General features: G+C 39.6%; 1 protein-coding gene across 1 annotated transcript; it reads right to left on the bottom strand.

Moving 5' to 3' along the window:
- Positions 1–319: 319 nt before the first annotated feature.
- Positions 320–3,472, bottom strand: LOC117729486 (angiopoietin-related protein 4-like). Its single transcript, XM_034530595.1, has 7 exons — positions 2,957–3,472; positions 2,496–2,606; positions 2,252–2,342; positions 1,724–1,837; positions 1,336–1,431; positions 960–1,244; positions 320–845 (listed from the first exon to the last, which is right to left on the bottom strand). The coding sequence occupies exons 1-7, from the start codon at positions 3,419–3,421 to the stop codon at positions 661–663; spliced, it is 1,347 nt and encodes a 448-aa protein (XP_034386486.1). The 5' UTR covers positions 3,422–3,472; the 3' UTR covers positions 320–660.
- Between the last annotated feature and the right edge of the window lie 10,056 nt (positions 3,473–13,528).

Below are 13,528 nucleotides of genomic sequence, written 5' to 3'. Positions count from 1 at the left end.
GAACACGTCATCTGTGGTCTTTATCATTTCCACAGAAATCATTTTTAACCCAAATATTGTAATGTAATAATGAATTCCCTTAAAATCAGATTATAACGCGACCCATGGCAACCATATGCAAATAGTGCAAATTTATGTTTATTTATTTCACACCACAGATGTAGGATTCTCATCTTTACAATATACTCATGTACAGTTTGTGTAATTATTATTATTATTTTTTTTTTTACCTTTATAAAAAGACTTGCGTAACTCATGTACGTAATTTGAAGAACTTGAAGTGTAAACTAATTGTTTTTGTATGTTTTTTCATTTTATTGAGAGGTTTGCATGCCGTTATGTCGTCAAGCAAGAACAAGTAACCAAGCTTTATTAAACTTTTTCTAAACTTTATTCTCATTCAGTTCATGTAAATGAAATATAACATGTGTATAAATGATGAAGATAATAGTATTTAAAATACATTAAGTATTACAAAATACGATCAGGAAGCCCTTATAAAGGAAATAAACAAATGTCAATATGACAATTATTGATCGTATGGCACAGCATAGAAATATCTGATGATCCAGTGCTTGTTGGGACAGATCATTAACTAGTGTTAAATACAGTCACGTTTTCTTTGGTTGTTCCTCGGCTGTTTGAGGCATGCTGATTAGCTCATTGTTTTATTGTGGCGGGCGCGATCTTCAGAAGAGTGGCCTTCACAGAGTTGTTTTGTCCCTTTGTGGACGACCAGAACATCTCTTGTCTTCTGGACTGCTGCTGCCGTCTGAGCACGCTCGGCCTTCTGGGATATCTGCCATTGAGATTCGACTCACCGCAACTACTGAACCACCAACCACCTGCAACAAAAAGAGAGCATTTTTATAGCAACACCTTTTGTTTCATTCAGATTTGTCCTGGTTTTAAGACGGTTTGTATATGTTGAGGTTTCGGGGTCAGTGGAGCTGTCGTACCGGAGAGCAGCTCGGCACAGTTCACGTCTGTAGAGAGGTCGTTGTCTCTGTCGGCCGTGGAAAAAGGAAGACCGGATTCCTCAGTTGCCATTATTTTCTCCTGAGACCCAGATGAAGACTCCTGTTGCAGGTGCAGAGCAAACTTCTTCTCTTCTCCTTCAAGTTGGAGTCGATAGCGAGCCTCCCGCCGCTGCTCTCCCACCCAATCAGAGAGCTCCACCTGCAGGACGTACTGGCCTTGTTTGGCGAGGGAGTGGATTTTCTCCAAGCCCAACCAAAACTCACCTGAAGGGAGGAGAAATGTTGAGATTAATTTTTGCCACCGAGGTTTAGTGATGCAGACATTTAAAGAACTTCTTTGAGCCAAGTTTCTTACCATTCAGGTTGCCAAAGCCTTTCTTATAACTTTCCCACAGCTGGTTGAAGTTCTTCGATCCATCTTGACGTTTCTGGATCACAGTCCATCCACCTTCTGCATAGAGAGCGAAAAGGTATTGTATTGACGTTGTGGAAATGGAAAAATACAAGAGTCGTTTATATTTCTTAAGGATTATGTATCGCTGATATGTGAAACCTTTTGAACTAAAATGTCTCCTAAGTAGAGCCCTCGCTGGATGGTTTATTTTTAAGACTGCTCTGTGATTTAAGCTGTTAAGACAGGTGTAGTTTTGGATAAAAGGTTTCCGCATTCAGCCTTTAGCTGTGTAGCCGTGTTGTATAATTAAAACCAGAGAATTTTCAGGGAAAGCTCCTGTTTGACTCACCAGAAGTCATTTCACATAGGGCGTTGAAGGGCTGGGAGCTCTGTGGTTGGATTTTGTAGATGCCGCTGGCTCGTTGCCCTCGTACAAACAGGTCGTGACAGTTTCTGGCCAAACCTGCGAAGGAAAAACAACGCGGAAAACTGATCAGATGATTGAGGTCTGACTTTGCACATTCAAATCGGGACATCCGCAAGAAGTTGTTGATGAATCTGGTTTTATGTCACACTTTTGCTGCTTTTTTGTACCATATCTGCGCTTTCCGTGTCCTATAAACATAGTGCTGTACTTTTGTTTTGTTTAAAAGCTGCTGTCCGCATTTTCCCATGATCTTTGGACTGCATGTGAACTGCTCTGCCAGCGAGTCAAGTGTTATAAACTTGGGTGCAAAGGTGATTATTTTTTTGTTGTTCTTATGCCACTTTGGGTTAAATGAATAGCTCCTGTGTTCTCTTTCTGTAAATTGTTGCAAACTGAAAGACGTTTGCTGGACCGGTTTTTAAAGTCTCCATCACTTTTAAACGTTCTTACCCGATACGTCTCTGCTCAGCTCTTCTGGCTCGCCCCTCAGTGCCATATGTTCATCTCTCCGTCGGTGTGACTTTACCCTCTTGTGTGCAACCTATAAAACCAAAAAGAAATAATTAATTAATTAATTAATCACTGACAATAATCTTGTTGATGCAACGGTAATCTTTTGGTTTGAAGGATCGTCCCGCAGCTGAAAGGTCACAGTTTTGTTCCGTCTCACTGGCTTAAATCCTCTGAGGCTCACCTTGATTTGCAGTGTTTGCAGGTGCCGACTCTGCTTCTCCAGTTTGTCTTGTTGCTGCTTGATTTTCTCCACCAGCTGGTCAATGCGTCTGTTCTGAGCCGCTACCAGCCTCTGGAAAAATACAATGTCACGTCAGCTTCACAGCATCGTGTTTTCAGATTTGTTTCAAATATAATATCCAACATGAATGTATTTAAATGGTAAACTACTGTAGGATTGTGTATGGGAACTTCTGGAAAGCAGTCGGGAAATTTGTTTTCAGAAATGCTTCTATTGTTTCATTGTATTTGGCTTCAGACCAGCTGTTGAAGTGTGTGTTAAAATTTAAAAAATGTCTTAGTGGATGTGGTCAATAGTGAGAACCCTTTAGAACATTTACTGGACTGTCTTCAGTTATCTCATTTGCAGGACTACACATTTTCTTATGTGAAGCTGAAATCACAGTAATTTCTTTTTCTCACCTGGATAAATGGGACTCCTGTGTGATCGCTGCTGTTGCGATCCAGCGTCGGCTCTCTGAGAACCTCATCCACCTTCTCCTCCAGTCTGTCCATCCTGGTGTGGATGTCCTCGCTCTGTGTCTTCACCTCCTCAGCCAGCTCTGCCACCAGCCTCTCCCTCTCTTGCTCCACGTCTTTGGTTCTTGCCTTCAGAGCTTCATCTTGCTCCCGTTGCTTCCTCTGTAGTTCAGCCACCGTGCCGTTAAAGGCCTTCAGTTTGGCGTTGACGTCTCTCATCTGGGCTTTGGTCTTGTCCACATTCTCCTTCAGGCCCTGGCCCAGCTGCAGGAGGCCGTGAGCCAACACGTTCATGTCGCCCCAGGAGGCTTGTTTGTCCAGGCCAGGCAGAGCTCTTCTGTCTGTGGGGAAAGCGTCTGCTGCTCGCACCAAAATGGTCACGAGGATGAGAATCTGTGGCATATTCATCTTGTTGTCCGCTGGGAGTCTGTTTCAGTATGAAAGCTGGTTTTAATGTCTGTCTCTGAACAGCACTGAGAGATTTTTATAGCTCAGGGCTGCAGCAGAGGGCTCTTCTGATTGGCTTTGGGAGCTTGGAGGCGGGATGACGAGAGGCTGGGGGCGTGGAAGGGTTTTCATATTAGTCACCCTTATGCAGACTTGGATCATGATGTAATGAAAGGATTACTGACACTCACTGATAGGAGACATGTCTTCTGTTTTACTTTCAAATGTCAATCTGAGCTTTTCCACTAGTTTTTTAAAAATAATACAGTTTTATTCTACATTTCTTACACGTCTTTTTTTCTAGTTGTACACCTAGTTCCCATAAAATAACTCAAATATTCTAGGTAAGGCTGAATCTAACAAATTATTTTATATCTGCTGATGTAACAGAATAATCCCGTACATCACAGGCCTTTATTCGTTCATATTCTGTTTGCATTATTAAAGTATTAGATCTAACTTTTAGCATGCATTTTCCATCCCTATAAAATTCCCTATTTAACATCCCCAACACAGTGATTGTAATCAAACAATATTTCTATTTTGTGCAAACAGTTTAACCCAATACCAAAATGTCCGTGTTTTTTTCAATTTAGTTTTTCAATGTTTTGTCTTGGAATTCAGATTAATAATAAAAAAAGTTTTGTAGATTAGTAAACAATAAGATGTAATGGGCAGATTGTCTTTCTCTGACCTCCACGAATATAACACTGATGGCTATATATTGATTGTGAAGCAGGCGGGCCGCTGCCCGTCTTCAGTATGGATCAGGAATGCTGGAGAACATTCAAAGATGGAGGAGTCAGTGTGAGAAGTAGGGGAAAGTTCAACCCTCAGGCCTTTTTACACATTCAGCCCTGACAACAGAATCCAACAATCACACACGTGCACAAGGAGCGTGGTGTAGCTTACTAATGAGCTGCAGATGATATGCCAGGAACTGAAACACACACGTGCAGTACATTATGGCAAGCCATGGCTCTGGGACATTTATAACACAAGCATTTTTAAAGCAATATTGTACTCAGACAGGAGAACATTATAAACAGTCAGATAAAAAAAAAAAACTCTTAAAGTTATGTTGCACTAAAAAGACATCAATATTTTCCAAGATATGGTGCCTTTCTTTGTCTATTGGGATAAGACATTTACAATCTTTGAGTTTTGGGCTGTTGGTCGAAACTTTGCGTTGTAGGGCAACTTTGACGCTCATTTTTATGTTCCAATATTGTACAAACTAAACAATGTAATAATCAAGAAGATATTTGCTAATAGCAAAAAATAGAAAATAATCTTATGCCCTAATCTTATGTATAAAAAGAAAAACGTCAACATGAAGAACTCGTTAATAAGAATATGATGAGTAACTAACTGTACATCATGTTACTATGTTGTAACATGACCACAGTCATGAGGATTCTTCCTAATTTATTGGCAAGCAGTCCAATAGTTAGATATTTCAGTGTGGACCAATATGGTGGACTTACATATCACAATAGAGATGCTAGTGGAGCTATAGTTTCTATATATTAAATATGTTGCGAAGTTAAAAACTACAGTAAGAGGAAACTATAACAAACATTGACACTTGTCTCAATTATGAACCAGGTTACTGGAGTTCATTTGTTTGTATTCGTAATATAGCCTCGGCCTCGGGACATTGACATCATCTGTGTTTGTACTGGAATGTCTGCTCCGTGGTCCAGTGCACGTATGGCCTGTGCTGCACGTATCCCTGAGCCTGCTGCTCTCGGCTTACACGAGGCAAAGCTTTGTGTCTGCAGCTCTGTTCAGTCACTTCTCCATTCTCGGCTGGAGCTGTCACGTTAATTGGGCCCTTTTTTAATAACAGCTGTTTCTTGTAAATTGGAATAAATGTTCAGGGCTTCAGAACCTTTAAGATGTTTTAAAATCACCCTCATTTAAATTTGTGATGGTAGTCAAAATATTTAGACAATCAGACAGGAAGCGTTTTGACTCTTTTTTTAAAAAGTTTATTTATTTGCATTCAGCTGTGTTCAATCTGCAATAATCATTATTTCAAAGAAACAGTGGATCATATGTGTAATCTGAAAGGAGTTGCTCATAGTAACAGATAATTATCAGCTGAAGCTTTTTAGCGTCATTCAGCTCATTGGTTTGGTTTACTGGAACACAAATGGTGAACATAGCCGAGCATTTAACAGCTAAAGAATCGGATATATCCCTCAAGTTGGTTGAGACCCAAAACAGAGCTACAAGATATTTAACTTATATTTTTCAGGTGGACACAAACCCAACGGAGGAATAATCTTGTGGCGCCGATTCGGCTGGATGTATAAATTCTCAAAGGTTTGCGAACAAGGTCGCTATTTCAACTTTATATGGACGGGGACTTTGTCAGTGCTGTGCAAAATCAGTTAATGCAGCTTTAAAGAGATGCTTCACAAAAAAACAACCTTTGAGTATAAATTGTAATATATAAAAACTGTGTAACTTCAATTTTGCCATCAATTAAAACATTTAAAAATAAAACGTAAACACTAAACCCTGCACCTTCTCAGTAAAAGTAAATCTAGTGATTAGAGAAAGAGATGCATGTATTTCTAATGCTGTTAAGGTCTATCACACTTTTCTGAATAATTTTATCATAATAATTTCTGAATTAATGTATCAGTCCGTTAGCCTACAATTTAATATGAGTATGTCAAAGTTCAAATGTGGATGCTGATCGCAGTGATGTCCCTGGATATATTTTAGGCTTGTAAATGATGATAATAACAAACATTTTACATAATGCATTTCTGTATCTGTGACTTAAATGAGGGGCATGCCACCGAGTGGCAGATTTCTGATAATATTATCTCTAAACATCAGATAACTGTGGTTATCTGCAGATTAAATAATCTCAACACATCCCACTTTGGCAAAAGTAGGAAGTCAAGACACTTTTCATCTTCCAACACATCCAGAAACATTCCTGAACCTCGAGGTCACTTCAACTGCAGATTACAACAACACAACATGTACCATCAGACCGGCACATGTACAGCACATGAGCTTATACCGAGGGATGGGGTGGTGACGGTGGGGGCAGGCGCTGTCTTTGGGCCCCAGTGGGTTAGTGTGTGAAAGGTTAGGGTGTCGTCACATGTCTGGTGTGTTGCATCAGCCTCTCGGAGGCAGAACATATTCTGTAAAAGTTCAGAGAATCTCGAGCTACCTGGTGCTTGGAAGAAGAAGCTCCGAAGCCAGAGATATATAATAATCATTATTTAATCATAAGTTTCTGTCTGGCGTCACCACGTAAGAGACCAAATTCACGTCTTACAATTAGTTTTATTCGCAGTGCATTCACTGAGCTAAGCTCCCATTGGTTAGTGGAGGTATTCATGCAAATACCTTTCAGAGACACAGCATGCTATGCTGACCAGCGAAGAAGACATAAGGTTCACACCTGAAGGTTAGTTCCATTGGCCACTTCAAAGAATGCCTCAAATCGATAAGCTAGCGGGGTCAAAGCTCACACTTCCGGTCAAGGACAGAATAAAACCCCATTATCCTGCCTTCAGAATAAAAGCAACATCTCAGGTTTCAATCGGCATCCCTTTAACTATTGTCTAAACAATAAAACATCCATTCATTCTCATGCATCATACAATTAATCATTACATTTGTCATTAACAAACAGAATAATAAAACAGTGATCCTCTCTTATGCTTCATAATACATTCCTCAGAATATTCCTCAAATTAATTATCATAACTTTCTTTATGTATTAATTTAAAACTCTCTTATCTACATGTGCATGTGTATATAAAATCCACTACAACTCAACAATTCCCAACTGTTTAGGATCTGATAAACTCAGCTGGAGGACGAGACAACCGCATCGAGATGAGCTGCAGCTGGATCAGAATGTATTTTTAACTTTCGTTGCGATCGTCAACCTCGAGTGTTTGTGTAGTCTGTATCAGTCACCTGAAAAGATAAGCATGCCCAATTCCCAGAAACACAAGATGAGGAAAACAAAACCACTGACAGAGAATCTAAAAGTAGCGTAACAGAGATTTTGGATTGATTTGATGAGGCATTTCAGATCAGCACAGATTTCAAAACTTTGTTGTTGCTTTTTTCAGATATTGATGAAACTACCCTGCCCGCCTTAAACTCTCACTTAGAGCTTGTAATGAGATGTAATGTCGCTAAAACCTGTTGTTGCGTGTGAAATAGATGACTGTATGTCCAATGTTCTTATTAGTAGTAGTTGCGATGTTTCCACCAGTTTTATTTCCCTCAACTAAAATACCTTCTAGTCTATATGATTTAAGTATGTTGACAGAGATGCTCATGCGTCATTTTTTGCAAGTCCCACTATTAGATTAGTTTCCCTCAGTGTTGGCATGCACAATTAATGTAGGTTCCTAGTTTCATATTTTCGGATATGGGTGCATTGGCTTTCCTTTCTTGCGTGAGTTAGATGAGAATGTCAAAACTAGTAAGACTTTTGATTTAGTTAAATATATATATAATATATTATGTCTAATTCCAGTCAGTGTGAGTCCTTTCAAATTGTCTCTATGTTCAACTAAAGGACACAAATGAACAGAAATCCTGTTAAAAAAAACATTATTTCAAGTTATTGTTGTAATTAATTAATTTGATTCATAGTTTTTGGAAAACAGTGTTCAATCCTGGCTTGCGTCTTCTGTTCTGTTTTCAACATATGGGAGGCATCTCAGTTAATTTGGCAGGAAAGCAAAGTGTGTGAAAGGTTACACTTGTGCATGGACTCATATGTTGATGTCATGAGGGATTCATTAAAAAAAGCAGCTGTTATTAACAATGCAAAGGTGGATTCTCCGCTCATTCACATGCATCACTCTGACCTTTTACCCAGATTCCCCTCCCATAGAATCTATATCCTGGTCTTCCTCTCGCTTTGGGACCTGTCGCCTTCTTTTTTTTTCTTCTTTCCAATCTGATTTTCTAGCTTGCACTTTAACCTAGAAAGCAGCGTTGTTTCCCCGAGGCATCCACTCCCTCATCAAAGAGAATAACAGAGATGAAGGCCTGTAATTTAGAGGTGGGCTGTGTAAATACCTTTCCTGCTTTCATGAGTGAGTTAATGAGGTTTTTATAACTACTGTGAAACACTGAATGTGTAGTTTCATAGGGATTTAAATCGGTACCTGAAGCAGAAAATCATTACTTTAGGTTCATCATCCTGTATCGTAATGGGAAATTATCTGCTGCACTAAAAGAAACTAGCACACAGCCACCTATTATATTTGTTTTTAGCAAATGTATAGTTCTGTTTGGAATCAATCTTTTTATGTATTTTGTGGGGTTGTTGGCTGTAATTATGTCAGGTCCACCACTTTGATCCAGACTGAAATATCTCAACAACTATTTCAGGGATTTTCTTGAAATCTCATTCAGATATTCATGATCCCCAGAAGATGAATTTTATTGACTGAAACAAGTCCTCTGAATGTTGCCTTGAGCGCCACCAGATAAATCTAGTAGATGAATCGGACTAAAGTATTGCACATTAATGGTCCCCAGAGGATGAAGATGCAGGTAAACACAGTTTGAATTTGTCTGATTCTTCCCCACCACTATCGTTTACTTGATTCACGTACATTTGTGTGTGAGTGAGAAACAAGGAACATTTAAAGCACTGCCAATGTTCTTACCTGACACATCCTGACATGTTTAGTCTTGTTCAGGCTAACAGCTGGAGTGTGTGCTTGTGTTTTACACGACACCTCCCTGTGTGGTGTCAGGATGTCGGTTAATGTTTTTGAGCAAATCTTTTTGACGTCATCTTCTAGTTTATAAAGGTCCATGTTACTTTGACCTTTTATTGTGTTGTTATTCACCAGGTATTAAGCTTTGCTTCAGTGAAGAAAGTCACTCACATGGGGCTTCACTGGTTCACTGCACCCACATCACATTACTTAACGCTCTGCTTGGCCGTGACCTTTGCTGTAAGAGGGTCAGTTCGCCTTTTACCCAGAAACTGGTGGGAAAGCCTGTGGCATGAAGAGAAAATGTTTACATGTTCTGCCCAAATAACTATTCTTGTTACCACATGCAGATTTCTTATTGATTTGGGGTTTTTCAGTTTGTTTTTTAATAATCCGAATTCATTTTTAAACATGGCCCAAATGTTATCATGTAAACGTTAGTCATGTAGAGAAGGGCACACATTTAGCTTTATTAGCTGTGACATTAAAATCTTCAGGGACTAACACTAGTATGGATGTAAAAGGTTATGATCCATAACTGTGACGAGGACAGGACCAACACATGTGGATGTCATAATTACGCCCACGTCCTAAACAATTCTCTTCTACTCATGAACTAATCCTCAAGGTTTGCTGCTGGTCCGAGCTCTTGAAGCTGTAGGAGCCGGACCGCCAAGGCTTTAGACACAAACATTAGTTTATCACAGTATGCAACTAAAATCAAATGTCACATTCAACTTCAATATCAATGAGACAATACTTCATATACACCACAGTAAATTATATAACATCGATAATAAAAAGAATCCTAGATTGCAGCCCTAGTTTATGATTCATGGCTTGAACTTGTTTTTCTGAAACCAAACGAGGAGCTCGTTTCCCTCCTTGAAACTAATGCAAGATGCGTTTATTACTTCTTCCTGTTTGGCCTTGTCTGGACACTCCCTTTCAGGCCAGTCAAGAAAACATGTTTTGTTTCCAATGTCTGTGGACTTTGATTTGCACTCGGTGAACGTGAAGGACGGCTGCCCTCCTATCTCCGTCCTGTCGGTGCCATTCGCTGCTCAGCCGGTTACGTTTTGTTCAGATAAAGAGCTGTTGTTTGGTTTCTCTCTGGTTACTCACCGTGGACAAAAGTTTCTACTAAGTTACCAAGACAGAATGGGAGAGGTGAAGGGTCAAAGTTCAATATGTTATTGCTCTGTCAACACATTTTTTCCATAATTGACATGCCATGATATGACTTTTTTCTTGACATGCTTTACCAGGATTTGTAATAACATTAAACAATCAACAACAATCAACACAGTGCAAGAATTTAAACATATTAAATGTACAGAAGAATATAAAATATAGAATAAAGTGCACAGACTAACAGGTAACAGTACTTTAAATACTGTAATGTAAGTGACACACCTATTTAAAGTGAAGAATTAAGTGATGTGCAGAGGGGTGACCGAGTAGGAAATTGTCCTGGGGATGACAGAGTCAGTCAGTGGGGGACCCGGGCTCGTTAACATGAGCCCGGGTCTGCCCGGGACTGCAGCTGGAAAGAAACTGTTCCTGTGGGGTGAGGTCTTGGTCCTGATGGACCGCAGCCTCCTGCAGAGGGAAGGGACTCTAACTGTTTGTGTCCAGGGTGAGAGCTGACGGCTACAATCTTACTTGCCTGCTTCAGGGTCCTTGAAGTGAACAAGTCATGGAGGGAAGGCAGATTGCAGCCAATCCAGCTGCTGTTTCCCCAGCTTCACATGCTGCTTCCTGTCAGACAGGAAGTCAGTGATCCACTTGCAGGTGGAGTCAGGCACGTGCAGCTGGGAGAGATTATCCTGCAGCAGAGATGGGATGATGGTGTTAAAGACAGAGCTGAAGTCTACAAAAAACTAGACGGATGAATCGATGCTACACGACCTGATGTGATCTCTGTTGCCTCATGAAACTTTACCACCACAACGTGGCTCTCCGAGGCCTATAGACAATAAGGGGGTTTCTGAGCCATCCAATCACTGAAAAATTCAATTCTTACGTAAATCGCCAAATGTCAAGTTTTTTATGCCAAATCACAGCATGGCATTTTATGTAGTCTTCAACAAGGTCTTGGTATCTTAATGAGGTATTTTTGATTATTATTATTAATTATCAAGGGTTTAAAAAATGGTATCAACCTAAAAATTGCTGCACCGACATAATAGAGCATGGGCGTCATATACTTCCATCATAATGTTCCTAGCCTTGACTCTTTCACAATGTATTGTAATTGATTAATACATTTTCATTGATGATTTATGACTAGAAGCTGCAACTCAAATTAATCTTCAGTTCCCCAGCTTTCAAGTAAAATGTACTACCTCTATGTGGTATATACTGACAACCTGCTATGTTCCCCTAAATATCCTCTGTCCCCTCCTTAAAAAGACAAAAAACAGTCATAGCAAGACCAGGAGGCAACATTTTATATTTTAAAGTGGCATGAAAATTGAAGTGGAATTTCTAAACATTTACTTAGGTAAAAAATAAAAATACAGCTATTAAAAAACATTTTCTTTCCATGTATAATACAGAAGTATTTGCAAACTGTACTTCTACTTTATTACTTATCACCTGTACAAGAGAGGAATAATAACCACTAATTATATTATTAAGTAAGAATGGACGGTTTCAGTGTTTCTGGTCAATATTAATCTAAAAAGAAACAGCTTCAGCTGGATGCAGTGGAAACTACAACTAAATAAGAACATCCCTTTTTAAAATCTTAATCTAAAGTAACTCCAGCTGTCAGGTGAATGTATTGAGGTAACCTTATATAACAGTACCCTCTAAAATGCAGAGAAGAAGAAGTATAACTTAGCATTAGGTTGAAAAACTCAAGTAAAGCAAAAGTATATCTACCTACAACAATGTACTTTATAGTACTGTTAGACAGTAATAAGTTTTCTCTGTTTACAAAAATGCTCAGACTGCCTTCCAACTGAAAGACAACAGCGTCCTCGTCTGCTTGAATGACGATATTGTAGTTTCTGATGTTTTATTGTTGTAGTCTCAGCTGTTTATTTCAATATAAACAAATACTGTTTTGTCTCCAACTTTGACAGTAAAACATCTAAAATATTGTGTGAGCGCTGGTTGACTTGAATACGAACAGACCACAAGAATCACATCGATATTATGAATTTCGACTGACAAACAGAAGAAAATAGGACTTCTAAAACAAGCTCACATATTATATTAATTATGGGAAAACGCTGTGATATAAATCGTTGGATCGATATTTGTTTTGCGACTATGAACAAATGTAACGACGCATTGTGTCACTTCGACCAAAACTGACGGACAGGTCCCGCCCCTCTGTCGTTACCAGCCAGGCGCCGTGTGTTTCGTTCCTGATTGGAGGATTCTGCTGTCTGTCATTGATTCCTTCGCGCTGTTATCAGCGCCAAACCAACAGCAAGCTCAAGAAAGCTGGTCCAAACCAACAGTGAGACAGGAAATGACTGGGTCCAACATGATTCTGCCTACAAAATAAAAGCACAGGATGGGTACATTGAAACACATGCTAAAAAACATAAATAATAAAAAAATACTTCACACACAAGCCTTAATAATAATAATAAAAATAATACATTTATATGTGTTTAGTGCTTTACAAGGTACTCAAGGCACTTTACATGGTAAGAACAAACAACAGAAGCAATACTAATATAAACAAAAGAGATGGCATAACAGTGAGAAACAAAACAAAAACTACAGTTTAAAAGCAGATTTAAATGAGTTTAAGTGCTGTTTTGAAAGTGGCGAGTGACGGAGAATGTCTCAGGTGATGGGGGAGTCCCTCAGACACTGTTCCAGAGGGACGGGGACAGCGATGGAGAAGGCCCTGTCTCCCCATGTCCGATGCTTGGCCAGAGTAGGGGCATTAGGTGGCAACAGCAGATCTGAGGTTGCGGGTGGGAGCGTGTCGGTGCAGGAGGAGGTCCAAAAGGTATGAAGGGATTTAGGGTTGTGAAGGGCTTTGTAGGTGATAAGGAGAATCTTGAGCTTTTGAAGGACTGGGGTGATGTGATCTCTGGTGCGGGATTGGGAGAGGAGACGAGCAGCTGAGTTCTGGATGTATTGTTGTTTGTTGATGATTTTGGTGGATGTGCTGTACATTATGTTGTTGCAGTAGTCCATTCAAGAGGTGATGAAGACGAGGATGAGTGTTTTTAAGCAATGTTTTTAAGAGGAAGAAGGTGTTTTTTGTGATGTGATTGACGTTCAAAGGAGAAGGTTGGATCAAAGATGACACCAAGGGTTACAGATGTGTGTGGAGCAGGAACAGAGGTGCCATCGATGCAGA

Source organism: Cyclopterus lumpus, chromosome 4 (genome assembly GCF_009769545.1).
Source record: "Cyclopterus lumpus isolate fCycLum1 chromosome 4, fCycLum1.pri, whole genome shotgun sequence".
Classification (NCBI taxonomy): Eukaryota; Metazoa; Chordata; class Actinopteri; order Perciformes; family Cyclopteridae; genus Cyclopterus; species Cyclopterus lumpus.
Note: the sequence above shows the minus strand (reverse complement) of the source record. Positions and strands in the feature narration are given on the sequence as shown.